The sequence below is a fragment of the Camelina sativa genome, chromosome 14, assembly GCF_030686135.1.
Source record: "Camelina sativa cultivar CO46 ecotype springtype chromosome 14, ASM3068613v1".
In the NCBI taxonomy this organism is placed as follows: domain Eukaryota; kingdom Viridiplantae; phylum Streptophyta; class Magnoliopsida; order Brassicales; family Brassicaceae; genus Camelina; species Camelina sativa.
Genome location: NC_141893.1, coordinates 2,018,911 through 2,043,455, shown reverse-complemented (window position 1 = coordinate 2,043,455; position 24,545 = coordinate 2,018,911). Strand labels below are relative to the sequence as shown.

Sequence of the window (24,545 nt, the reverse complement as noted above, 5' to 3'; positions counted from 1 at the left end):
ATGTAATTTTAATATAATAGGGATATGTAAACATATACAACCTTTGTCAAAATAGTTTTCGTTATGCATTCGTGTTGGATATTGCATTTGAGTTTAATTAGGCACTAGCAAAAAAGACGACATACATAAGGGGTTATAGATTTGACATTACTTTATTCAACTAGTTTATATGATAGGAATATGTGTCAATTCTATAACATTGGTTGAAAAGGTTAGGGTGCAGTGGACTTTTTTTTCTGTTGTGTAGTGGTTGTGTCTATATGAAGATTGTTGTATTATAATATATAAGGTTTCTTGTTGTAAACAAAACTATAGTATTAATCTCAGTAGGACATACTTTATATATTGCATAGAAATGAGTAAATATGTCTTGGAGCAATTGTCGCCATTGCATCAAGGTTTATACAAAAATCACATTTCTGAAGTGAGATGACGTAACTTGAGTTTAGGCATTTTCTCCTTGGAAGTTTGTTGATGAAATTTATCCAAGTATACTTAAGTTTTTCAAAAAAGTTATACTATTAAATTGGCCTTTTCTTTGCATAATTTTCGGAGTCTTTTATTTATTTTGTTTTAACTGTTGAGATTTGTGTCTTCTTGCATGGGAAAAATACTTTAAAGACAGACGAACAGTTTATTTAAGTCTCTCTCGACTTTTATTCTTTGTCAGTTTCTGCAGTAATGAGTTCTCATTTGTCCCTTTCGTTTGTTTTTCTTTTTTGCGGTAAGCTCCAAAATTGATTTCGTCTTTTAAACTAAACCATACTCTATATTTTTGAAGTTAATTTATACAGGATTTAGCTTGTGGGACAAACCCTTAAAAAAAAATTCTGACATACATTACAATATCATTGGTCAAACGTTGATTTCTTTCAATGACCGTGTCTACGAACTATAATTGTTGGGTTTTGGATCTTAAATGAACTAGAGAAACTTGGACTGCAAGTATACCTTACGAACATTAAATGATGACTTTTATTGAGCCCCTACGTTTCTTCTTGATTTAGCATGCACCCACAAAGAGGAAATTTTTATACATCCGTGGAAAATATTTTCTGAAGAAAACTAGAAATTTTAAGTCCATAACCTTTGAAGAAGGTACTAAAGTGAAAAACTAATTAGAATTTCCTTTCAACCTTTAATATGTTTTCTTCTTTGTGGACTCGTATCTTTTGTTCTCAGATAAGAAGAAACACAATCGTATGGTTTCTATGAAAGAAAAAAAAGAAAGAAAGAAACCGAAGTTAATTAGAAAAGATAGATAAAGTTATGGACTACTTAGATCCCTTTGAGCTCAGCGACGACTTGTTAGTCAAAGCATGTAGTTCTTCTTCTTGTTGCTTCTTGAGGTATCTCTGTGCAGTTGAAGTCACAATCTGGCCGAAGAAATTCAAAAGCATCAGCCACACAACTCCATTCCACACCGATGCAAAAGAAAGATCCCATTTCTTGACCTGAACCAAGAAAACAATCATTCGAAATCATCAAAAGTTTCAGAACAATGCAAAACGGTAATGGCCCAAGTAAAGTGAAATAAAAAAATATGTTACATTGATGTCAGAAGTTACTGGAGGCGAAGCAACCAAGTACTTGTCTTTCATTAAGCGGAGTTTCGTAGTGAGCTCAGGCAATGCAGAAGCAAAACCGGGGACAAAGCTCAGAATATATATCAGCTCATTCTCTACCCAGTCAAGAAGCTGATTATTGCAGACAGATATGATGAAAACCGTCTGCAAAAGATTTTATTTTGACTCTTGAGATCAAACTTGAAGAATGAGAACGAAAGTGAATAAAAACATTGTATTATGGAAACGCTCACAAAACCTGTATATGTGTCTTGATGATCGCCTTTCCAATCAATGTTGCAAGGAAAAACTCCCAAAACGGCTTGTCGAATTGTCCACACATGATTCCAGCAAGGTCGAATAATGGGTTAGGAACCTGAAATTTAAGGCGGAATGTAAATGTTATAAGGGACAAGAGAGAGATGCACAAAAGGTCTCTGCAAGAAGCATTGGATTTTTCAGCAGACTCATCTAAAACGTACCGAAGCAAGAATCAGAATCGTGAAGAAGTTGAGGTATTGTGAATGTGACAATAGCCAGCCTTTGATCTGATTTACGCGTTTAGCAATGAATCCGTTATCTTCACCAGAACATGTCTCCAATTCTTCCATTTTGCCACCGGAAAGACTTGCTGTATAGAGTCAGAGCATTAGTCAACTGTTTGCATCTCTTGTTGATGTATCAGAATTTAACTCAACACCTCTAAAACCCTTTAATTCAATCCCATTAAGATAAAGCTAAAGAAGCTTCTGAAACTGGGCCTCAAAGAAGATACGTTAACACTAAACCACAACATTTGAGTTGTCAATAAGAAGGTGGGAAGAGTGAATTTTCACCTGCCCTGGAGATAAAGTAAGGAGGAAGTTCTCCCAACGCTGTTCCTAAACCCCAGAGTATGGCTTCTATTTGAACCTGAGGCAGTATGCTGCTAAGAGGAACTCCTGAAGAAAAGACTGGGGAGCCGAACTCGTGGCAAGGTTTATCAAGCCATGAAGGACTTCTCTTCAACTGAATTGTGTCATATATAGCACTTTTTAAATCGACTCGTCCACACTGCATTGCTTTTATGGTAAACAAAGCAATATGGGGACCCAAATAAAGAACAAATGTATGCAAACCAGATCCTGGAATCATCAATAATGAGAAAAGAGAAGTATGTTAGGCATTTGATAGAAACTATCAAAAAAGGATTAATCGGAAATAGGTAAAACATATTCTTACCAAGACCAATAGATGAAGCAACACCTAAAAAAATCCACCATAGTCCAAAGCTGATGTACTTAGACATTTCTTCAAGGTGCTGCAGGTGGGGGAAATTATGAGATATTACCATTTTCTTCATGTCAGTAAACAAAATAAGATGATACACTAAGAATGAAACAGATATATATATTGACCATCAACTCATGAATTTCGGTATGGCTCATATCCCCAATTTCAATAGCAGTAGATATAAGCGGCAGTTCTAGGAAGCTTTTGGAGATTTATAAAAAAGACTCGCTTATCACAACGCAAAGGTTATCTCACGAGACACATTTCCATATCTCCTTGTTACTTATTTACTAGTTAAAGCTACAGAGAGAGAGAGAGAGGCAGTCTCAATCTGTTTACCTTGACGTGAGGGCCATCTAGGGTCACAAGCAAAGCTGCAAAGGCCACAAAAACGCTACTAAAAAGTATAAGCGAGCCAACATTTGCAAGAAGGTAGGAGGTTGATCTTCTAACATATAGCAAAACAGCAACAACAAAGAAAGTCAAGGTTTTGAATGGCTGTGAGGTCAATGTAAGTTTCTCAAGATCCTGTTGATGCTTTTCACGCAAACCTGCAACAACCCCAATATAGCTAGCTATTAGTCTCCTAGTAACACCCAGATTCTAAAAAAATTAAAACAAAACACGAGTTTTGCTCATGAATCAATCAAAGACCGATAAAAATTTCTATAATAATCATATCAATAGGGTAATCATCTAAGAGAAGCGTACACAAAAAAAGCACAATGTATGCATCGATTAGAGACGTTTCAATGTCGCAATTACAAACCCTAAAAGTTTCAAAATTTAGGAAACGAAAACAAAAATAAAGAAGAAGGAGGCACGCACCTGAGATCTCAGGAACTTTAGAAAGGGTACGTTTTTCAGAACCCATCTTCCTTTCGCATGCTACGGAATCAATTAAAAACCTGCTGTAAATGTGATTTTCCGGTGCAACTTGGTCGATCGAGTGAAGAAAGAAACTGGTGTCTGATTCTAGGAGAAGATGTGTCTGTCCGAACAGAACAGAGATAGATAATCAGATTGGTGAGGAGGAGATGAGCATTGGGTCTGAAGATTTTGAATGGATTGTGAATGGATCCATCAATGTCGATCTCATAAAATAAAAGCTTCTCTTCTCCTCTCCTATGTTTAAGGTATGCGACCAAACCAAAAAAAAAATCAGGTTCCCGTTTTGTTGGGTGTGAATGATGATGATGTGTCGCATTCTCTTGGTTCCCGAGTGGGAAATCTCGGTTTACCGGTTATTTTATAAACCGGTTTCTTAACCAAACACGCTCGTGTTGTTGTCCTATTACTTAAATCTTTGTTGGTTTTCGTATTGAACCAGATTGGAGAGGCGGAGACACTAAATAAATGGGCTAAGGCTTCAGGCCCAGTTTGTCCTACAATTTTTTAAAAACAGATCGGATAATTATTTATTATTTTTTTTTATATTCCTATCTTCTTATCTCAGTCAACCCTTAATTCTTTCTTTCTTTTTTTTTTCTTCTTCTTTTCTAAGTCATTAAAAACGTTTTAGGCAGTGAAACCAAAACACTATTGCGGAGTCTTGTCTCTTCCAGATAAGCATCGCAGATTTAGATTTCTCTCATATCGTCCTAAAAGAGAGCTGCTGAACAATGGAGGTCGAATTCAAAGCACTGCTCGATGATCTTGATGTGCTCGAGAAATCTCTCTCGGATCCGGCTCCGATTCACAAGGTATTTTTTGGGTTTTTATTTGATTAAAATCTTGTGAATTTTAGATTGAAATTTTCTCGAATTCATGGATCTTCCTTATTCGAAAGGACTGAATTTTCACATGCATTGGTGTTTACGACTTATCTTTGAATTGATCTGGCTCTTGGGAATTTCGCTGATCCTTCCTTGCTCTGCTTATTGTTAAATGTCAAAGCGTTAGTCTTTGTTGCATTGCTTAAGAATCACTTACCAAGATTTGTCTTTTTTGGATTTGCAGCTCCGATCCCATGTTGAAAATCTAGCCACTTTGTCTAAATGTAATCCTCACAGGCGTTCCAAAGTCAAGGTCTTTCATTATTATTCTGTACTCACTAATTCTTCTGATTTAGCACATGGTAGACTATATAGTCTTCTGTAAAACGTATCTGATTTCAAGGGGGAAACCCTCTGTTTGCAGGAATTAAGCTCGGAGGTGGTAGATAGTAATCCTTACAGTAGGCTTATGGCACTTCAGCGGATGGGTATTGTGGAAAACTATGAGAGAATTAGAGAGTTTTCAGTCGCTATTGTTGTCTGTGTTTCTCTCCCTTTTTTGTCTTTCTATTCTTCTGCTATGCTACAACTAAGTTTGTGCGTTCATTAATCCTATATACATGGATTTTTTCGTTGACAGGGAATTGGTGGCGTTGGAAGTGTTGCGGCTGAGATGCTTACCAGATGTGGTATTGGTCGTCTTTTGTTGTATGACTATGACACCGTCGAACTAGCTAACATGAACAGACTCTTTTTTCGACCTGATCAGGTACTCTTTTCTCATTGAGATTTCGGTTATCTCTATTTATCCAGTTAGTATTGTTTCTGATCTTTGGATAATTGTGACTGTGTAGGTTGGTATGACAAAGACTGATGCTGCTGTCCAGACCCTTGCAGAAATAAACCCTGACGTTGTACTTGAAGTAAGTTTTTTTTACTTGATGAGATTAAAAAGTTTTGGTACTAGTTTAATGGCCATTTACATCACAGTTACTGAAAACTAAACAGTTTATGTTAGTGGCCAAACGGGTGGGTTCGATTTAGAGTCATTACGTATTAAGTGGGTCTGTGGTGTATTATGTATGTATGTATCCTTAGGCTCTTTCTGGGTTATTTATTCTTTCTATTGTTTACTGCAGAAAATTATTAGTTTCACGGGAACCTACAGGATTCTTGACTCATTAATGTATGCTATTTCTATTTCTCTTCTTCTAGAGTTTCACAATGAACATAACAACAGTGCAAGGCTTTGAAACCTTCACGTCGAGCTTGACGAACAAGTCATTTTGTCCTAGCAAGGAAGGTAGCGGTGTGGATCTTGTTTTGAGTTGTGTCGATAACTATGAAGCAAGGATGGCTGTCAACCAGGTAGCGGTTACTTCTTTTTTCGAAAAAGGCCTTTTTTTACAAATCCCACATAGTTCTTACATCACCATTGAGCATTTCGATCTTACATTCAACATGTTTCAATTATTTATTGAATGGAAAATGTATAAAAGGTTCTAGATTGGCTCTGATTTGGGTTTATTCTATTGATATATAGGCCTGCAATGAGTTACGTCAGACATGGATGGAGTCAGGTAAATAGTCGAAAAAGCTAACAATTATATGTAGTTCTTATTTTCATATGTCTTTGGGCTAACAAAGAAGGTGATATTCTGTGCAGGTGTATCCGAAGATGCTGTTTCAGGTCACATACAGCTCTTGGTTCCCGGAGAAACTGCTTGTTTTGCTTGTGCACCTCCCCTGGTATGTTTTTCCTTCTTATATCACTCTTACAACTCTAACCTATCATACCTTGCCTCAATGCTTGAGGAATGTATCAGTAGAATATGGGTGAATTTAAGGATTCTGTGATCCAGGGTATCGTTGTTAATACTACATTTGCATTTCCCCTAAATAATCTCTTTATTATTTCTGTGGTAGGTCGTGGCATCTGGAATTGATGAACGGACACTTAAGCGGGAAGGGGTCTGTGCTGCATCTCTGCCAACTACTATGGTAATTTTATACCACCTTACAATACGGTTGAACAAAATTTGGCTATGCTGAGTATTTATCACATTTGTTGATAATGCCTTTGTTTATTGAAGCTCTGTTTACGTTCTAAGACTCTTGTTTTGGTTGTCAATTCAGGGTGTTGTTGCAGGGCTTTTGGTTCAAAACTCTCTTAAGTTCTTACTAAATTTTGGTGAAGTTTCTCCATACTTGGTAAAAGGATTTGCTTCCTGTAGCTCTCCTCATATTTAACACTTTATGGTTTATCACAGAATCATTATTATTTGAATCAGTTAAAGGTTACTAATCTATGCCTGTTACTTGATCCCACAGGGTTACAATTCACTGAAGGATTTTTTCCCAACCATGAAAATGAGACCAAATCCACAATGCTCGAATGTAGCTTGTCTAGAGCGGCAGGTAACTCGAGTAAATGCAACTTCAAAACTATCTCAGCTCGTCTTTGTTTTGCTCCTTCGTTTCCAGGCATGTTCTAGTGAAATAAAATGAAATCCCAAAAATGCAGAAAGAATACATGCTTGCGAAACCAGAAAGGGACGCTGCTGCTAAAGCTAAGATGGAAGCCGATGCATCCATAGCTATCGATGAAGGTCCACTCCATGATGATAATGAGTGGAACATAAGGTAACAACTCAGTGAAGTTAGTTAGTTAAAAAATCAAAATTTGCAACAAGAAAGCTGATGTGTATCTCTTGTCTTTTTATAAGTGTTGTGGACGATGAAAATGAGAAGGATGCTACAAAAGCTGCCTCAAGTTCAGGTAAAATTCAACCTGTAATGTGAAAATGTATCAAATGAAAGTCTTCTTCTGACGGTCATCTAAATTGGTTGTGTTATGTTAGGTATAGATACATTGCCTGAAGGGCTTACTCGGGAGCTTCCAGATGCAGATGAGTATGAGAAAGAAATAGCCATAGCGTCAGGGTCAGGAGAAACAGAGGAGGAAGATGACCTTGAAGATCTGAAGAAACAGCTGGAAGCTCTTAATGCTGCTTGAGTCTTCTTTGTATGGGGAGAGAAATAGTCGTTTAGCAAATATATACGTGGAAGAGGCTGCAAACGCAATTGTGTAAGCAAAGAAAAGAGTAAGGTTGATAAATCGGATCTCATGGACTTTTTGGATGATCATTTCTCCCTTTTAGTTTTTTATTGGTTGTCAAAGAAGACTTATACAATTTTGCAGATGTTACATCATGGTTTGATTTGTAATCGTAGACTGAGGCTTCAAATCTAGAATGTTACTCGTGATGGATTTCCATAGTTGTCTTCTTTGTTACTCTAGTTAACTTCCGAAGACTTTGACCACTTTCGTTTAATGACGTTTCCTCGCAAAAATTTCAACAAAAACCAGGTCTCGACCGTGTGAGACGTGTCGACATATCCTAAACAAAGCTTTTCGTCTGGAATTATCCTAAACAAGCTTTGACAATGACTCATTAATTAATTATTATAGTATAAAATTTATACTTTATAATAATTTGGAATATATTCTGGGGACGTAACCATTAATGTTTTCAATCCTCCACGCGGTCTTTTATAAACCGACCTTCTTTATCGCTCTCTCTATATATTTACATTGACACGCATTTGCACAAATATATTCAAAGCACAGCCATACACAGCATCGTTTACCTTTATATCAAAGTTCTTTTCACTAATCTTTCCAAAATGAGCCAGTACGATCAAAACTATTCTGCAGGTAAGAAATAATATAGATTCCTCTGTTTTTTTTTTTTTTTTTGTCTTTAATCATTTTCGTTATTTGTAAACTCTATTTGTATATTATCGAACGTAGGAGCTAACCCACCGCCACCGGTTTCAACTGCACCACCACCGATTGGTTACCCGACCAACGACCCGAGTCATGGTTCGGCGGCTCCGGCTAAAGTGGAAACCAAGTCTAAGGGTGACGGATTCTTTAAAGGCTGGTAAGTCATTATCATGAAATTAATTACATATATGCAACTTTACTTTATCTTCAACATGATTTATCCTTAATGGCTCGATATACTAAAATCCAAATAGCTTATTTCTTATTACTAATTTTTGGAATTTTTGTTTGTAGTCTTGCAGCCATGTGTTGCTGTTGTGCCCTTGACATCTGCTTCTGAGCTATTTGGAATTTCTTTTTATTACGACGAGTTGTGACTTGTGTGTGGATCTGATGTGAATTATTCTCTCCAGCCTTGTAGTATAAAATTCGCTATTATTTGTTTATTATTTTTCTTGTAATAATACTCTGGGTTCGAACATATTATGGTTTGTATATATTTGGATCTCTAGTATACAACTTGCTCTTGGATTTGTATTAATTGCTCTAATTTCACAGAATTGCGCGTTTTTTTTTATATATATATATATATAATTTGTGCAATTAATAACGACAGAATTAAGTATTTCACAGAAGAATTAACTATTATTACATATTAGAATTCAAAAGAGAAAATCAGAAATTGTTGGTAGAGAGAAAAAAAAAAGGAAAAACATAGTCTTTACTTTTCTTTCAAGACACAAAACCCTCTCCTGCCTTTGTATTTGGTTTTCAAGTCTCACCGTCGCTTTCTCGTCTCCGTAGTAGCAATTGGTTATTGGGATTCGGTTTCCTCTGAACCGGCATGGTTAAGCTTGACAGGTTTCACTTAACCCTAACTTCGACCATCAACTTGAAAACTCCTGTGAATTTTAGCTCAAACCGTTGTGTCATATCACAAACGTACAAAATCAAGTCATTGAGCAAGTCCTGAGCCTTGGATGCATCTATCCCAGCATCATCGACAAATAATTCGTAGAGTAGTACTTTCTCGTAACAATCTTCGTCGTCCAAAACGAATTCATCGAGCGAGGATGAGAAGAACATCTCCAACGGAGGAGATCCTTGGCGGAGAACCTTGACCTCAGCATCGACAACGAAATCTTCACCTTCTGGTTGGTATTTTATATAATGGTCGAGTTTCTTCTCCACTTCAAAGGAGGGAGTGTTATGATCCGCCATGGTTAGTTTTAGAAATCAAGTGAGATCGTGTCGTCCACTGTCTATATATAACCAAAACTTTAGCCCTAATCCAAATTGGTTTCTCTTTTTTTCCTTTTTCGACTTGCCTATGTTATGTAAATATGTAACTTCACTTTTTTCCTTTTCTTTTAAGTTTCCCTTTTTCCTTTTTACTTTAACAATTCAATTTAATCAGATTTTTGCAACATTTGGGGCTTGCTTGGCAAATAAGAAATAAAAGGATGGGTAATAAATAAATAAAAAAGCCTTAAACCCAGAGATAATCAAGAATCAAACAAAGCGCCTCCCATGTTCTACTAGACACAATCACACCATGAAGAATTCAATACTTTTTCCCAAGAATGATACCTATAATGACAGACACAATAGCCACTCCAAGAACAATCTTTAATGTCATGATGAGATGCGATGTTTCAGCTTTCTGAATCATAACGTGCCCTGAAGAAGAAGAAGGAGAAGGAGAAGCATCTAAGGTCTTCTTGCTCTTACGTTGATTTGGAGTTGAGACGGATAAGTCAATGTCTCGAGATTTCACTTCTACTTCCTCTTTCCCAGCAGACTCAGTTTCCTGCAAGTTTGGTTTCGACATAAACAGAGCATTTTGTCGATATTTGTATAGTAAAAGACACATGTGGTTCACAGAAACGCTGTTATGTATATATTGTCTGACCTTAGATTTAGTATATGCAACCTGCAGTTTCTGTTCAAGGTCTTTGACCATCGATTCGAGATGAACGATCATAGATTTTTTAGCATCAAGCTCCTCTTGTGATTTCTTTAAAGTATATTCCAACTCTGAATGCTTCTGAGCAACCACTTCTTTCTGAATCCACCACAAAATAAAAATCAGAACTCAAGAATATACCAAGCATAATTTGCTTTTTTAGCAGCAGACGCAAGAGCTTGAAAATTCTAAACGGTTTCTGAAGTTAGAAGAAGCAAAAGAAAGATGCATCAACCTGTTCAGATATGAGAGTGTGAGAAGCTTGAAGCTCTTTATGTAGCTGAACTGCTTGCTCGTCCAGCACATCTCGGTCACTCGCATTTTGTTCATGTTCCTGCAATTTTGAGGTCAGTTCTGCAACTTTTTCGACCTGATGACAGAACCACCAAGAAACAGCATTATCAATCTGTGAGCAGAGTTTTCAATATATTATAGCATAAGTGTAACCTCCTTATTACCTTTTCTTTCAACTGAGCTTCGACTTCTTTCAATTGTATTTCTACTTTTTCATAGTTTGACTCCAACACCAACTTTTCAGCAGCCACGGCACTAAGCTTCCCGATTTCGGATACCATAGCCTCTGATTTAGACTTGTCTTCTTGGAGTTTTCCTTGAAGCTTTATGAGCTCATTCTTTGTGCTTTGATATATCTCATTGAATTGTTTATTCTTTTCTTCAAGGGAAGAGATCTACAACAGAACAAAATGTCATTTTCTTCATATGATATATCAGATGGTTTATTAATACTTAAAACATTTAGTTTTTAATAATGTATATGTCTACCTCTGATTGTAATCTTTCTCCTTCAGAAGTAAGCTGTTTTGTAAGATCTTCTACAGCTGTCTGAAGCTCTTTGACTGTTTGATCTTTCTCAGCCTCTAAAGCAGAGAGCTTTGCCTGAAAACCGCCGGTCTCTGACCCATGATTTGCTAATTTCTGGTTCAGATTCATATTCACTCCAGCCAACTCTCCATTTACTTTCTCAAGCTCTTGTATTGTAGATTCGAGAGTCTTGAGTTTCAAGAGAGCCTCTTCTAGCTCAACTCTTCTTGTATCAGCAACTCCAGATGCTTCAAGAATCTGCCTTTTGTGCTCCTCGATTAGGTTTTCATGGGATTTCAACTTTGTACTCAAGTCTTTAACTTCTGTGTCTCTCTGATTAAACTTTTCATTCGCAGTTTCCTTCTCAGATTCCACATATCCCTGAAGTTCTTGAATCTTGATCTTGAGCTGGTTGTTTGTATCTGCTAGTAATTCATTCTCTGCAAACGACTGATCGATTTCTTCTTTCAAAGAGAGCGATATACCAGATGCTTCAGCTAGTTTCCCTTCATATAATCTTATTCTCTCTTCAAGATCTTTCGATTTCTCAGTCAAGGCCTTGGCCTCTGTGTCTCTGCTACTGAAATCCTCCATCGCCTTTTGGATTTTAAGCTCTGAGTGTTTATGCAAAGCTTCAAGCTCTTTGCTTCTTGTGGTAGCTTCATCCATCTCTCTTGCTTGCTTATCAAGTCTCTTTTCTGCAGATTTCAGCTTCTGTGTCACAGCCATAAGATTTTCTGACAGTTCACTCTCTTTCTCCACTGCAACGCTTAGAGCAGCTTCAAGACTAGAGTTTTGCGCTTGCAATGCCTCCAAGTCTTTTAATTTTTCCTCTAGTTTTGACTGAGATGTTTGGAACAGACCTTGTAGTTCAACGCTGCGTTGAGTACTCACATTTCCAATATCTTCATGCTCTGCACCTTTCTGCAAAGCAATTCTCAAATCTTCTTCAAGCTCAGAGACTCTTGCCGCTGATTGGTTCAGACAAGTTTCCAGTTTAATAACATTTTCTTGGTATTCTTTTATCTGACTAGTTGACTTATTTCCTTCCTCTTCAGCCACTACCAAAGCAGATTTTAGTTCAGATACTTTCTCAGATACTTCCTCAAGAGATTTCAATTTCAGCTCAAGAACAGAGTTTTGGGACAGAGCTTGAGACAGAAGAGCATCTGTTTTGGAGAACGTTTCATCTGAAATCTTCAGTTTCTCTTCAACTTCTTTAAAATTATCTGCCTCTACAGCAGAAAATCTTAGCCTTTCCTCCAACTCTATCATCTTCTTTCTCGAGTTCTCAACCTCAAGGCCTAACCCATCAAAAGCTTCCTTAACTTCAGTCAGTTCCTTATGTTTAACATCATGTAACTGCAAAGCATCTTCCAAAGACTTCAACTGTGAGCTATGTCTTGCTTCCCCTTCAGAAATTTGCTCTTGCAACTTCTTTTTAACCACTTCATGCTCTTCATGCTTCTTCTCTGTTTCATCTAATCTCCCTTTCGTAGATAAAAGCTCGACTTTCAAAAGTGTGTTTTCAGATTCATACCGTTTCAGTTCCCCTGTTACTTTTTCCAATTCAAGCTCCAGTTCTTTCGTCTTTTCTTGCGATTCATGTAGTTCTCTTTGTGAATCGTTCGAGCTTCCTTCAATTGAAACCTGTTTCTGTGCTTTCTCGTCATCACCATACTTTGCGTTGATCCCTTCTTTCTCAACTTTTATAAACTCACCATCAAATGATGTATCTTCCTCTTCTTTCTCCATAACACGATCTTCCTTTGTCACTTGTTCATTCACGACCTGTGTAATAAATAAATCATCACAATACTTAACCTTCTCCAAGAATTAATATTATTATTTTTTGATAGTTTCTATCCTACTTAAAGCTATGTAAGAAAAACTAAAATCTTCCTTTGCCATATCTTTAATCCTACTTAAAAGTCAATGATATAAAACACAATTTTCCTTGAGTTACTAGTTTGAAGCTAACTTTTATTTGAATCTTTAATATTTAGATTATTGGAAGATTAGACAATTAGTTGATCCAAATTCTTTGATATATGTTCATCGGAGAAAGGAAAAAAATGATCAAAACTTTAGCAAAAGTTTCATCTAGTTAAAAGGAAAGAAGATCATTACCTTGACTAGAGGGACCTCGGAACTCACTGTTGTTGCTTCTTCCATAACTATAATTTTAAGCAGCTCCAATTATTTTGTGTTCTGCAACCGATGAAAAATTAAGGCTTAAGTTGGTGGTAAAGAGTATATTTTTTTATGTATATGCAGAAATGTCACACGTTAAAGTCTCAATAATCTTGTGTTTTGTTTCTTGCATCAACAAGAAACATGATCAAGTTCAGTTGAACATTCCAACCGCAACGATTCCATTTTTTAAAGAGAGAAAAGAAAGAAAGAGCTAGCTTGCAAGAAAGAGAAACCAATTCCCCCAGAGATTATATAAAATAACAAACAAGATAAGATATTAATCTATTATAAACAGGATATTCAATGGTGGATTTTTATTATTGCCAACAACATTCTCTAAAATATTTTTCAAAAAAAAAAAAAAAAAAGGGCGAAATCCAAGTATATCGCAGGAGTTTCAAACACCTTCATGATCATACAAATTAAAAAATGTGACCAAAATCCAAGCAGAAGTTGTAACCAAATATGATCATACAAATTAAAATGATATCAATCATTACATCCTTTACCAAAAAGAAAAAGAAAAAGAAGCTATGTCTGTGTCAAATGACATTGACGACGCAATGTTCAAAATTTAATGTACCATTTCGGGGAAAAAGGATAGCAACTGAGCAACGTATTAGCACAAGATAGCGAATGTATTTGATATATTTACGGTGAATAATGAATTTATGGTGCCAATAAATGCCAACCAAACTAGATTTTATATCAAAGATTTACCACAACCAAATAATAAGGAAAACTAATCGATCGGCGATCGGAATAATCAAAGATGATTGATCAAAGAATTTGAGTTTCTCAAAGATCCTTCAAATGTATACTAATATAAACACAAAAACAGAAGAGAGACTTTTGAGTTTGAAAACTAACTAGTACTTGCAAAGATGATCGGTTGAAATCTGAAGTCGGAATTATCACGATCTTCTACAATTTAAAGTTCAAATTACCAAGAAAAAAAGAAAAAAAACAGAGACAACTTGAAAACAAATTACAAAAATACAATGGCAAGATCATAATAAGAGGTAGATATGCTTACTTGAAAGATGCTGAATCTAATGTACTAATCTGTTTTTTTTTTGTTCTTCCGGATATTATCTAGGTAGATTTCATATTTTTCGGAGATGTGAACACCAAAATTCAAGAAAAGAAGAAGATGAAGAGATGTAATTGGGGAGAGAGACAGTACGTCTTCTTTTCTTTAAAAGAGTGGAGAACGAGTGGGTCTCTTTTTCTATTTTATTTGAAACACAATGAATTACCTAAATTCCCATTATGCCCCTTCTTTTATTCATATGGTTCACACTGCTGACAAGTTTTACTAGGGCGTGTTTAGTAATTAAAGTAGTTCATCAAACGCCTTTTGTCTCTCATTACTGCACAAGATTAATCTTTCATCTATTGATTTTAAAGGTCGGAAAACTGTAACCACTGATCTCCATCGATATAAGAAGTGTTAATGAAGAGAGCCACTTGTGTCTCATTAAGCTTCTGAACATACGGTGCCCTCTTTGACATATCAGCTCCTGTACCCGAACAATTGTACTCTCCATAGAATATAGTCCTAAACAAAACAAACGATATGTCACTTATATAAATTAATCAACCCTTGCTTAATTAACAAAAAAAAAAAAAAAAAAAAAAAAAAAAAACCGATTTTTTTGAGTTTTTGTACACTTACGCGTCCCTGGAGGGATCGTTGAAGTTGTTCCAGCCTTCGGATGCGATAACATCGGTCATGGTAGTGGAAACGAAGACTACACGTGAGTAAGGCCTCCATGCACGACCTAGCCACACGTGACCAGTGCCACCGATCGAGCAGTTGACGAATGAGAAGCCACTGTTCTCGTCCTTGGAGTTACGACCGTTTGCAGTCACGGCTCCGTTGACCGCCTTTGACCCTGGGCTCACTTGGTTCGCCATTGATATTATTCGACAGTCCTACGCTTGTCACCAATCGAAAACCTAATTAATAAACCGGTATAATTAAACCAGAAACACAAATATAGTAAACCGTAAATATACAGACCTGGTATAGAGATTTAGCGTTGCCGAAGATGAAATCGATGGAGCCTTGAATGTAGCAATCCTTGAAGTAATGACGACCTCTATCGTCATGAAGAGTGTCTTGAGCTCCGAAGAAACCGCATCCCACAAACGCCGATTCATCTCCGGCGATTCTTATTGCCACCGCCTGAGCTCCTACGTCTCCTGGCTTTGGTATCGGCGCCACGTTCTATCACACAAACGTTATTTTAATTTTGATACTAGGTTTACCTAATCCGGTTTAACCAAAAAGGAAGCGTACGTACCAACATAACCGGGTAAAAAATATAATAATAAAGCGATTTGGTTTCCATAGCTAGTTTACTTTATTCGGATAAATCGTATCCAAACCGAACAAAAGCTGAGAGATAAAATACCAAACCGAATATTATACCACTATATTTGTGTAAATACTTCAAACAAATTAAAGCTACAGTATATCGTTTCTAAGAAATCGAAATCAAAACCGAAACAATTGATCACCGGTTTATATTTATCCTTGATGGTTAATAAAACGAACAAATCCGAACCGCAAAATCGGATTATGCATCTATCTCTTATATAAAATGGAATCAAGGGTGTTTTCTGCAACGTTATGTTCAGTTTAGTTGAATTAAGAGTACATATATGTTAACTGTTTTATGGTAAAATTGGTTGAATTACCATGAAACTAATGTTCTTAGCGACGAACTGAGAACCGAAGACTTGGACCGAGGCACAGTAAAAAGTGCCATTAGCTGAGTAGGCCGTGTCGTTCCACGCTATGGCCGTAGTCTCGAACCCTTGTCCTTGCAACGTTATGTTTGGTTTAGTCTTCGGAATCATAACTTTTTCACTGCCATGCAATAAGTATATATCAGTTACGTTATGTGTATACATATTAATTGGAAGTCTAGTAACTAATATTTCGATAACGACGACATACTAGTACATGCCGGAGTTGATCCAAATCACGTTCCTTCTCTGACTAAAATTCCCAACTGCGTCCACTGCTGATTGCACCGTCGTGAAATTGCAGCAACCATTCTTATCCACGCAGAGATATGACGTTGTGTCCGTGTCCATTGGAGGTATATTCTTGGGGAAATCTTCGCATATGGATACCTTCTTTTTGGTATCCGAAGGTTTATGATGGTGATGATGATGATGATGACGGTGACCACAAAAGAATATCTTGATATCTTGTAAAAAATAAAAAGGAGAGCGCGTAAAAGCTTCAGGCCGATGCGTTTTTAAGAGAGTTTTGGATGCTAAAATGGCAATTAGGGCGATACCAATGGATATAGATAATGAGATTAATCTTCTATTTTTCATTTTTTTTCCTTTTGTTTGGTATAAGTGATATCTGGAATATAGAAGAAAGTTTGTGAAAGTTTTGGTTGGTTGTTTAAGGGATTTGGAGAGGGAAAGGATAAAAGGAACTTAATGAATAGGAGAATGCAAAAGAGAGTTATATTTATACGAAAAAGGGAAAAAACATGAAATTGCATGAAGTGTAAGGATTTGTTGGAATGCCTTGCAAATTACCCTTTGCTGTTTGCTTTCTTAGAAATATTAAACAATATCGATCGACCTACCAAAAAGGCTCATAGCCTTTACTAGAAAAATTCAAAAAAGTATACACATATCATTTTAGAGATCCCATTGTCGACATGATAACTACTAGCTTATCTCACAGGCAGAGAAAAAAAAGAGAGAGAGGTAATATATGACATACAATTTTCATGATTCTAGACTTTCTAGTAAAGTGATTATGCTAATACAAATATAACATAAAAAAAATGAGAGAGAGATTATACTTATGCCAACTTTATAGAATTTCTGCTAATCATATATCAAGCAAAAACTCAGTTCAGCTCCACAATGATGTTTCTTTAAAAAAAGATAGTTAGAAATTATTTTTTATTAGTCTAGACAAGTATAATCCAACATATATATGCACATTCAATAAACCTCATTACTAATTGGGAAGTTGAGTACACATAAAACTTTCTTGATTGATTATTTTGACTATGTACTAGTGTCCAATGTCCACAACCTTAATTATGATAAACGAAGAAATTAGTGAAGGTTCATAAAATAGAAATCTCGTGTGAGATCGATATTTTATCTTCGCATGGACACGTACGTACTTCTCCGTATAAGATTGTGAGCTAAACCGAGAGTAAAATTTTATGTTTTCTAATCACGATAAAAAAAAACTGGTTCGGGTTCGGACCTAACCGGTTCGGTTCAATTTTAATTAAACGTTAGTAATTTACTGTGGATTCAATTTACTCTTCGGTTACTTATTGTTACGATCAATGAGATTACCTTCATATGGGTAATCCGACCCAAACCCACGTTGGGTTTAAGATTTAAGTGGACAGATTTGACCTGACCCATTTATTATATAGATTGAATTTATATATCAAATTTGATAATAAAATCACATTGACTAAATAAGTTAAATAGGTTATCCATATATAAATTAAATATATCATAATAAACTAATAAAAATTTCAAAACATTTCATATTATTAAACATTCTATATTATTATTAAATCCAGCAAAAAGTTTTCTAACATATCAAATAACAAACAAAGAAAGTAACAAATATACATTCAAATAACAAATTAAACATTCCCAAAACATCAAACAAAATGACGAGGAATCCAACTCTCATCAAACCCAACAAACCAAACCGAAATCATCACTAGAACCTAATCAGGGGTGAAAAAGAACATGTTGGCGAAGAAAGCGAGAAGACCACTGAAAAACCCGCCACGTCCGTCGTTGTCTCTCCAGCGTTTATCTCCTCCTCATCCTCAGTCATCAAGAGCCTGATCTTAGAACCATCAACGAAAGATTTTTTTTTTCTTCTTAGTTTTTGGAAATGTTTACCAAGTGAAGAGATTTTGGCCCGGTGACTGTGGCGGAAAGAAAAAAAATCTTATTTATTAATTTTAGATGGTTTCTTTAATAGGAATGGATGTTTATTTTTTCTTCCAAAATTCTCTTTAAAATAAGCATCTATCTTACCACAATATGTACATCAAACATAATTTTTTTGTATATGATCACACCTTGTACAAAATTATTATAAAACAAAATCTTTTGAAAATATGCCAATTTTTATACCTTTTCATTGATTAACAATTAATTTTACTTTTAGTTCTAGGTATTTGCAATTGTGAAACTAATGCAAAGTCCTAAGTAATAATTTATGGTTGAAAATCAAATTTTGAGATTCCCATACTTTTCTTAAAATCTAACCTGAATTCATTTTTCGGAGTTTTAGAAATATGAGTATTTCCATATATATATATATATATATATATTAAAAAAACCTTGAAATTGTCAATATTTATTTTTCACAATTAATGCTTAATTTTTTGATGACAAATAAAGATTTTGAGATAATAGGACTTTCATACACACAGCTACCATGTGTTGGATGAGGCAACAAAAATGTAAACCAACGATTAGGTTTTTAGAGATTGAGATACTTGGTGCATATCATGTTGAATTAATGTTGATTGATGAAGGTTAGAAGCAAGGCAACACATTCAATTCCTGAGGTTCTCTTTAATTCCCAAATGTAATAATATCCAGTAAATTAAAATAAGAAAGAATATTGAGATCATGTGAGAATATATATAGAAGAAGCATACTTGAGAATTTGATCTTCTTGAATTACGGTTAGAGCTAATATTATATCAAACTAAAGCTCTAAGCCCATTGGGCCATCGTGTCGTTAAAGCCTCATGTCTATTCAAATAACCTGTTTTCTAATAATTTATTATACCTCTTAATAATAACCGGTTCGGTTCAATTTTAATTAAAACATTATTTGTTCCGGTCCGTGTGCGTCAACGCAGAATGCATCTTCTTCTAGGGGTTTGTTCCACTTTGGTCAATTGTCACGCTTTAATTCTTTCAGATCCAAACTGTGAAATTTCTCCGTAAGGAGTGGGTGGAGAATGCAGATCGTTTGGTTAAATGTTTGCAGAAGGTTGCCGTAAAATGGTAAAATTTAAACTTCTTTTGGATTAACTCACAAAACTATTTTGTGGATTTATATGAGCCAAATCTAATCGATAGCCCACTTTTCCAGCTATATTTTAGTGACTGATATAATCCAACATATATATGCACATTCAATAAACCTCATTATTAATTGGGGAGTTGAGTACACATATAACTTTCTTGATTGATTATTTGACTATGTACTACTACTAGTGTCCAATGTCCACAACCTTAATTATGATAAACGAAGAAACTGGGGAAGGTTCATAACATAGAAATCTAGTGTGAGATCGATATTTTATCTTCGCATGGACACGTACGTACTTCTCCGTATAAGACTGTGAGCTAAACCGAGGGTAAAATTTGATGTTTTCTAATCACGATTAATAAAAACTGGTCCGGATTCAGACCTAACCGGTTCGGTTCAATTTTAATTAAACATTAGTAATTACTGTGGTTTCATTTTACTCTTGGTTACTTATTGTTACGATCAACGAGATTACCTTCACACGAATCCGGATCGAATTTACTGTGGATTCAATCCTCTTGACCTTGGTGCCTTCTTTCTTTAGTCCGCTCAACCTTACAGGGCGTCAGTACATGGAAAACATGATCAAAGTAGTCATTGCCAAATACAACGAAACAATCACTTGGAGCCGCAGAGGCATTTCTTTGCTTATTGAGATTTGGCAATCACACCTGTGACCGATCGTAGACTGGAGTACTAACCCTTTGTATTCTCTCAGATATATTTTACTCGGTTTGGTACTTCTCTAGTTCTCTATATATAGAGACCCATGTTTTCTTTAATGTCATCTCTATACTTTCATATATAGATCCACGCCACCTTTCAACCTTTTCAGGAGGGATACCCTTGTTACCTGCCTGCTCTTACTGCGCATCCAATCCCCGGATCCATAACCTCAGTTTCATCATTGTCTTTTGGAAGTAGTCAACTGATTTAGATTTGAAAGAGAAACAGTGGATGGTGTTTCTACCTGTTCCAGATTCAATGTGAGATATATATTCTCTTGATGACGTGAGGAACAGGATTAGCGACGACTTGGTGTCTCTTTTATTCCGGTTCTCTAAAAACAGCACTCTGTAAGTTTCAAGAGATCAGACTACGTACTAGCAGCACAAGGTTTAATTTGTAAGTCTGTGTGTAATGCTTTGACATTGTCTCAATTATGCAATGTTCATTAATGTTTTCAATAAGACATTTATCGTCACAAAGATTTGTAAGTTTGTGTGTGTAATGCTCTGACCTTATCTCAGTTATGCATGCTAGTCGTATTTAATGTTTTTAGTTAGACATTAGAATGTTATCACCTACGACATAATATAATATGTTTTCGTTTTCTGAAAAAAAATCTGAGACATGATATTATTATACATAGGTTAAAAAGTATGGAATTCAGATACAGAGTAAAAGAGAGACTTTTTAACAGTGATCACTACATTAAAAGAATTTGACGATGCTCGTTCGTTGCTAATGTGGTAAATTAGACACTGCATGCACCAATGATTAGTGATATCCTTCTTCTCACCCTTGACAAAGATCATATGATGGTCGGGATGCTTCTAACACCATACACATTATGGTGCCCAAAAAGTCCACAAACAGAGGCTCATCAGTCTTGAGAACAAGAGATTCCTTGAATCGTTGACCACTGAAACTGCATGGATCATATAGCAAAAACAAACAACATTAATGGCCACTACGGATTTAGAATAATGAACGAAGGGGACAACAAAACAATGTTTACATAATGCTCTATAAGCTTATGCATAAAGAGGGAGATATAGATAGCTGACATGTTAAAGCCACATGAGAATACTTCACCAAAAAGAGTGAAAGAAAAATGAAGTATTATATATTGTGGTGATATACATGACAAAAATGTTACTACAACCTTTCATGTCTGATTCTGCACTTGAGAGAAATCACAACATGACTGCAAACCCCCAAAGTGTCATTCTTCTAAGTTCCACAATGCACCCACTGACTAAAATGAATACTTCTAACTACTGATGAAACATGAGTAAGATGAAATTCTTTACCTGGATATTCGGAATTATCTATTCATGATTTATTTCCCCTGAGCAAATTTAGCTTTGAATGTGTTTTGAAGTCGTTCTAGGGATTTGGCTTGAGCAGTCAATGCAACATCGTCGAGAAATCCCTTTTGTGGGAATTCTTTAGGTACAAGACTCCAATATATCTCAAACTGTTGAGCTGTTTCTTCCTTTTTCTCCATCAAGCTATAGACTATGCCCTGAAACAAACGCTTGCAATTTCTTCAAAGCTGAACAGGGGGTTACCTTAAAACTGAGAGATGACTTTAGTGAATCAAAGAACATTCTTTCATGAATAAACTTACCTGGCAAAGGTAAGGTCGAAAATCCCGGGGGTTATCATTGACCTGCTGTTGAAATACCTTTAAACCTTCTTCAAATTGACCCTGAAGTTTTAAACAAATGTCCATAAGTACATAGAACAATCCAGTATATCTATACATACTTGCAAACATAGCTCAAAAGGATAAAAACACACAAGAAGGAAATACAGAATTGGTTTTGCAGATGATTGGGTGAGAAATAAGACAAGACCAAACGTGAATCTTTTTGGAGGAGCAATCAATTTAAGATAGATACTGCAATATCGAAATCAAGGCACTATTCTATTACCAATACAGAGAAAAAGAAAACACAATTTCTCCTAAACATCCACTTAATTCACAGTTTCACTAAATAGCTTCCATTGTCTGGTAACAAAGCGCTTCTAATAGCTTCCATTCAATTTCATGAGGCTCTAATTTCATAACCAGTTAAACTAGTCATTGACAAATCAACGGTGAGATGTGCATTGGATGCAATGTCGAGAATTGAGATATAGGTCGTCCCATGTACACATTATTGATTGATAGAACAAAAAAAACTGATTCCCAGCAGTAGCAACTAACCTATGCCATATCAAGCACTTCAACTGCATCGGAATACATTTCCATTTCTATTAAACTTTTTGCTTTAGTGTGTAACATAAGACCCATCATTGCAGCACTGTGGAACAAAAACAAAAAGACTTCATTAGCAAGCATGTTTGGCTAGAAATTCTGTTTTCCAACCTGATTGAGCAATACCTCTGACCAGTCTCAGTTCCAAACTCTAGTTCTAGTTCCAAGAGCAGTGAAATTAAATTGCTTTCCAATATACACGTTTCATTTACTATGTGCCATAAGCAAGCATGAAACAGAGTTGGATCTTTCATTAACCCCAAAAATAAATAAATATCGAATCCACATATCTTGCATCAGTGTGTGTGGTGTGTGATATCCAAATTAAATTAATCCAACAAACAATCATCTGAGTTTCCATAGAGATCCTAATATATATAAAAAAAACCTTGTGCAATTTCATTAAATATGACAGAGGTTCAAAATCCAAAGAAACTTTTCTAGTTGTTTTGAAGACGTAAAAGTTTTGCACACAGACGAATAATGTTTAACAAAAGGAAATACATATACTTATTATAAAAAAGAAGATACAGACTGGTCTAGAAGAAATACTCAATGGTCTTTGCAACGATCAACACGAAAAAGATGATACCAAAGCCGACGGCAGCGTACACGGAGGCTTCCAAGCCAACATAGTAGAGGATCTCGACAATGTAAACATATCCTGAAATAATGCCCAAAACTTCGAACGTCTTCTTAAACTTTGGTTTTTTGAACCACAAGGACCCAACATAGAAACCTATGTATCCCATCATCGTAGGGAGGAAGAAATCTGGGAACCTGGACTTGACTTCTTCAAACAAAGCCGTGACAAGATTAAGCCGCTTCTTATCATCCCCTTTATATTCTCCTCCTCCTTGGATAAGGTAACTAGCTGGGACAAAGAGTAAAGCGGTTCCTATAACCCATTGGATTAAGGCGTTGGATCGATCAACGAAGGTCCTCCAGTCTCCAGAACTAGGTCAGAAAACAAAGACAAAATGAACTCTCATAAAACCGAAATCATCACTAAACCAACTAAACCATTACATATATAATTCGTTATATATTTAACTATTACCACTATGTTAACAGAACATTTTTGCTAATATTCAACCATTGTAAACTACCGGAACATCACAAAACAAAGACAAAATGAACTCTCATAAAACCAAAATCAAACAGAAATCATCACTAAACCAACTAAACCATTAGTAATAGAACATATTTGCTATTGTAAACTATTATATTAGCACTGTTATATTATTTTATATTGTAAACCAACAATTATATTGTAAACAAATTATATTGTAATTTGTAAACTATTGTAAACTAGCTACCGGACAAAATTGTAGATCGAATCCCCCACACAAACAAACATAACAGTTACTTGAGATTTTGGCATGTGGGTGTCGCTGTGGGTGTCGCTGTGGCCTGTGGGTGTCGTTGTGGCTGTGGTTACATCGCCGAAATGATTTTTTTTTCCTTTCAAAATCTCTTTAAAATAAGCATCTATCTTACTACAATATGTACATTAAACAAAAAATTGTAGTATATGATCACGTCTTGTACAGAATTATTATAAAACAAAATCTTTAGAGAATATGCCAATTTTGTTATACATTTCCATTGATTAAGTATTAATTTTACTCTTCTTTCAAGGTATTTGCAATTGTGAAACTAATGCAAAGTCCTAAGTGATAATATATGGTTAAAAATCAAAAATTGAGATTCCCATACTTTTCTTGAAAACTAACCTGAATTCATTTTTGGAATTTTAGAAAAATGAGTATATATATTAAAAAAACCTTGAAATTTTGTCAAATAGTTGTAATGACAAATAACATTTCTAAACCAACGATTAGGTTTTTAGAGATCGAGATACTTGGTGCATATCATTTTTAATTAATTGTGACAATGAAGGTTAGAAGCAAGACAACACCGACGATAGATTCAATTCTCTTTAATCCCAAATGTAATAATATCCAGGAAAATAAAATAAGAAAGAAGAGATGGAAAGAATACTGAGATCATGTGAGAATATATATAGAAGAAGCATACTTGATTAATTTGATATTCTTGAATTACCGGTTAATTAGGGCTTAGAGCTAATATTATATCAAACTAAATAAATTCTTAAACTAAAGCTCTAAGCCCATTGGGCCTTCGTGT

General features: G+C 35.5%; 6 protein-coding genes and 1 long non-coding RNA gene across 8 annotated transcripts; 2 read left to right on the top strand and 5 right to left on the bottom strand.

Annotated features, from left to right (window-relative positions):
• Positions 1–1,102: 1,102 nt before the first annotated feature.
• On the bottom strand, positions 1,103–4,020 carry LOC104739072 (vacuole membrane protein KMS2-like). The gene is made up of 8 exons (XM_010459320.3): positions 3,666–4,020; positions 3,177–3,388; positions 2,787–2,865; positions 2,402–2,689; positions 2,048–2,196; positions 1,825–1,941; positions 1,551–1,730; positions 1,103–1,454 (listed from the first exon to the last, which is right to left on the bottom strand). The coding sequence occupies exons 1-8, from the start codon at positions 3,709–3,711 to the stop codon at positions 1,275–1,277; spliced, it is 1,251 nt and encodes a 416-aa protein (XP_010457622.1). The 5' UTR covers positions 3,712–4,020; the 3' UTR covers positions 1,103–1,274.
• Positions 4,021–4,219: 199 nt separating this feature from the next.
• Positions 4,220–7,831, top strand: LOC104739071 (ubiquitin-like modifier-activating enzyme 5). Of its 2 annotated transcripts, none has more exons than XM_010459318.3 (14): positions 4,220–4,540; positions 4,797–4,865; positions 4,977–5,090; positions 5,193–5,321; positions 5,407–5,475; positions 5,768–5,920; positions 6,096–6,132; positions 6,219–6,301; positions 6,479–6,553; positions 6,689–6,763; positions 6,884–6,970; positions 7,077–7,195; positions 7,279–7,331; positions 7,414–7,831. In XM_010459318.3, the coding sequence occupies exons 1-14, from the start codon at positions 4,460–4,462 to the stop codon at positions 7,566–7,568; spliced, it is 1,299 nt and encodes a 432-aa protein (XP_010457620.1). In that variant the 5' UTR covers positions 4,220–4,459; the 3' UTR covers positions 7,569–7,831. The 2 variants fall into 2 exon arrangements, with proteins under 2 accessions (XP_010457620.1, XP_010457621.1); XM_010459319.3 differs by having other exon boundaries at positions 4,287–4,540; positions 7,420–7,831.
• Positions 7,832–8,054: 223 nt separating this feature from the next.
• On the top strand, positions 8,055–8,883 carry LOC109128912 (protein CYSTEINE-RICH TRANSMEMBRANE MODULE 1). Its single transcript, XM_019236216.2, has 3 exons — positions 8,055–8,270; positions 8,367–8,499; positions 8,637–8,883. Exons 1-3 carry the CDS (start codon positions 8,240–8,242, stop codon positions 8,680–8,682), a joined length of 210 nt encoding a protein of 69 aa, XP_019091761.2. The 5' UTR covers positions 8,055–8,239; the 3' UTR covers positions 8,683–8,883.
• A 142-nt stretch (positions 8,884–9,025) lies between these two features.
• LOC104739069 (uncharacterized) lies at positions 9,026–9,697 on the bottom strand. Its single transcript, XM_010459316.3, is given in 2 exon segments — positions 9,026–9,213; positions 9,216–9,697. Coding segments are annotated over 2 exon segments (405 nt in total). The 5' UTR covers positions 9,564–9,697; the 3' UTR covers positions 9,026–9,156.
• A 116-nt stretch (positions 9,698–9,813) lies between these two features.
• Positions 9,814–14,583, bottom strand: LOC104739070 (uncharacterized). Its single transcript, XM_010459317.3, has 7 exons — positions 14,363–14,583; positions 13,261–13,341; positions 11,092–12,921; positions 10,767–10,997; positions 10,544–10,678; positions 10,255–10,407; positions 9,814–10,152 (listed from the first exon to the last, which is right to left on the bottom strand). Exons 2-7 carry the CDS (start codon positions 13,303–13,305, stop codon positions 9,907–9,909), a joined length of 2,640 nt encoding a protein of 879 aa, XP_010457619.2. The 5' UTR covers positions 13,306–13,341; positions 14,363–14,583; the 3' UTR covers positions 9,814–9,906.
• LOC104739068 (putative pectinesterase 8) lies at positions 14,519–17,276 on the bottom strand. Its single transcript, XM_010459315.3, has 5 exons — positions 16,295–17,276; positions 16,033–16,204; positions 15,353–15,559; positions 15,005–15,264; positions 14,519–14,887 (listed from the first exon to the last, which is right to left on the bottom strand). Exons 1-5 carry the CDS (start codon positions 16,681–16,683, stop codon positions 14,731–14,733), a joined length of 1,185 nt encoding a protein of 394 aa, XP_010457617.1. The 5' UTR covers positions 16,684–17,276; the 3' UTR covers positions 14,519–14,730.
• Positions 17,277–20,735: 3,459 nt separating this feature from the next.
• On the bottom strand, positions 20,736–23,409 carry LOC104739067 (uncharacterized). Its single transcript, XR_759936.3, has 4 exons — positions 22,344–23,409; positions 21,762–21,842; positions 21,442–21,656; positions 20,736–21,056 (listed from the first exon to the last, which is right to left on the bottom strand). It is a non-coding gene; the product is annotated as an uncharacterized LOC104739067 (long non-coding RNA).
• Positions 23,410–24,545: the final 1,136 nt, after the last annotated feature.

What these genes read in the sequence shown, in the direction of transcription:
- LOC104739071 (XM_010459318.3), top strand. Translation starts at nt 4,460, where the DNA reads ATGGAGGTCGAATTCAAAGCACTGCTCGATGATCTTGATGTGCTCGAG. An exon ending in GATAATGAGTGGAACATAAG is followed by an intron (nt 7,196 to 7,278) that starts GTAACAACTCAG and finishes TCTTTTTATAAG; the next exon opens with TGTTGTGGACGATGAAAATG. An exon ending in AAAAGCTGCCTCAAGTTCAG is followed by an intron (nt 7,332 to 7,413) that starts GTAAAATTCAAC and finishes GTGTTATGTTAG; the next exon opens with GTATAGATACATTGCCTGAA.
- LOC104739072 (XM_010459320.3), bottom strand. Translation starts at nt 3,711, where the DNA reads ATGGGTTCTGAAAAACGTACCCTTTCTAAAGTTCCTGAGATCTCAG. An exon ending in TAAAGTTCCTGAGATCTCAG is followed by an intron (nt 3,389 to 3,665) that starts GTGCGTGCCTCC and finishes GGGTTGTTGCAG; the next exon opens with GTTTGCGTGAAAAGCATCAA. An exon ending in TAGATGGCCCTCACGTCAAG is followed by an intron (nt 2,866 to 3,176) that starts GTAAACAGATTG and finishes CCCCACCTGCAG; the next exon opens with CACCTTGAAGAAATGTCTAA.
- LOC109128912 (XM_019236216.2), top strand. Translation starts at nt 8,240, where the DNA reads ATGAGCCAGTACGATCAAAACTATTCTGCAG. An exon ending in CGATCAAAACTATTCTGCAG is followed by an intron (nt 8,271 to 8,366) that starts GTAAGAAATAAT and finishes TATCGAACGTAG; the next exon opens with GAGCTAACCCACCGCCACCG. An exon ending in GACGGATTCTTTAAAGGCTG is followed by an intron (nt 8,500 to 8,636) that starts GTAAGTCATTAT and finishes TTTTGTTTGTAG; the next exon opens with TCTTGCAGCCATGTGTTGCT.
- LOC104739068 (XM_010459315.3), bottom strand. Translation starts at nt 16,683, where the DNA reads ATGAAAAATAGAAGATTAATCTCATTATCTATATCCATTGGTATCGCC. An exon ending in ACGCTAAATCTCTATACCAG is followed by an intron (nt 15,265 to 15,352) that starts GTCTGTATATTT and finishes TGACAAGCGTAG; the next exon opens with GACTGTCGAATAATATCAAT. An exon ending in AACGATCCCTCCAGGGACGC is followed by an intron (nt 14,888 to 15,004) that starts GTAAGTGTACAA and finishes TGTTTTGTTTAG; the next exon opens with GACTATATTCTATGGAGAGT.
- LOC104739070 (XM_010459317.3), bottom strand. Translation starts at nt 13,305, where the DNA reads ATGGAAGAAGCAACAACAGTGAGTTCCGAGGTCCCTCTAGTCAAG. An exon ending in CCGAGGTCCCTCTAGTCAAG is followed by an intron (nt 12,922 to 13,260) that starts GTAATGATCTTC and finishes TTTATTACACAG; the next exon opens with GTCGTGAATGAACAAGTGAC. An exon ending in GAGAAAGATTACAATCAGAG is followed by an intron (nt 10,998 to 11,091) that starts GTAGACATATAC and finishes GTTCTGTTGTAG; the next exon opens with ATCTCTTCCCTTGAAGAAAA.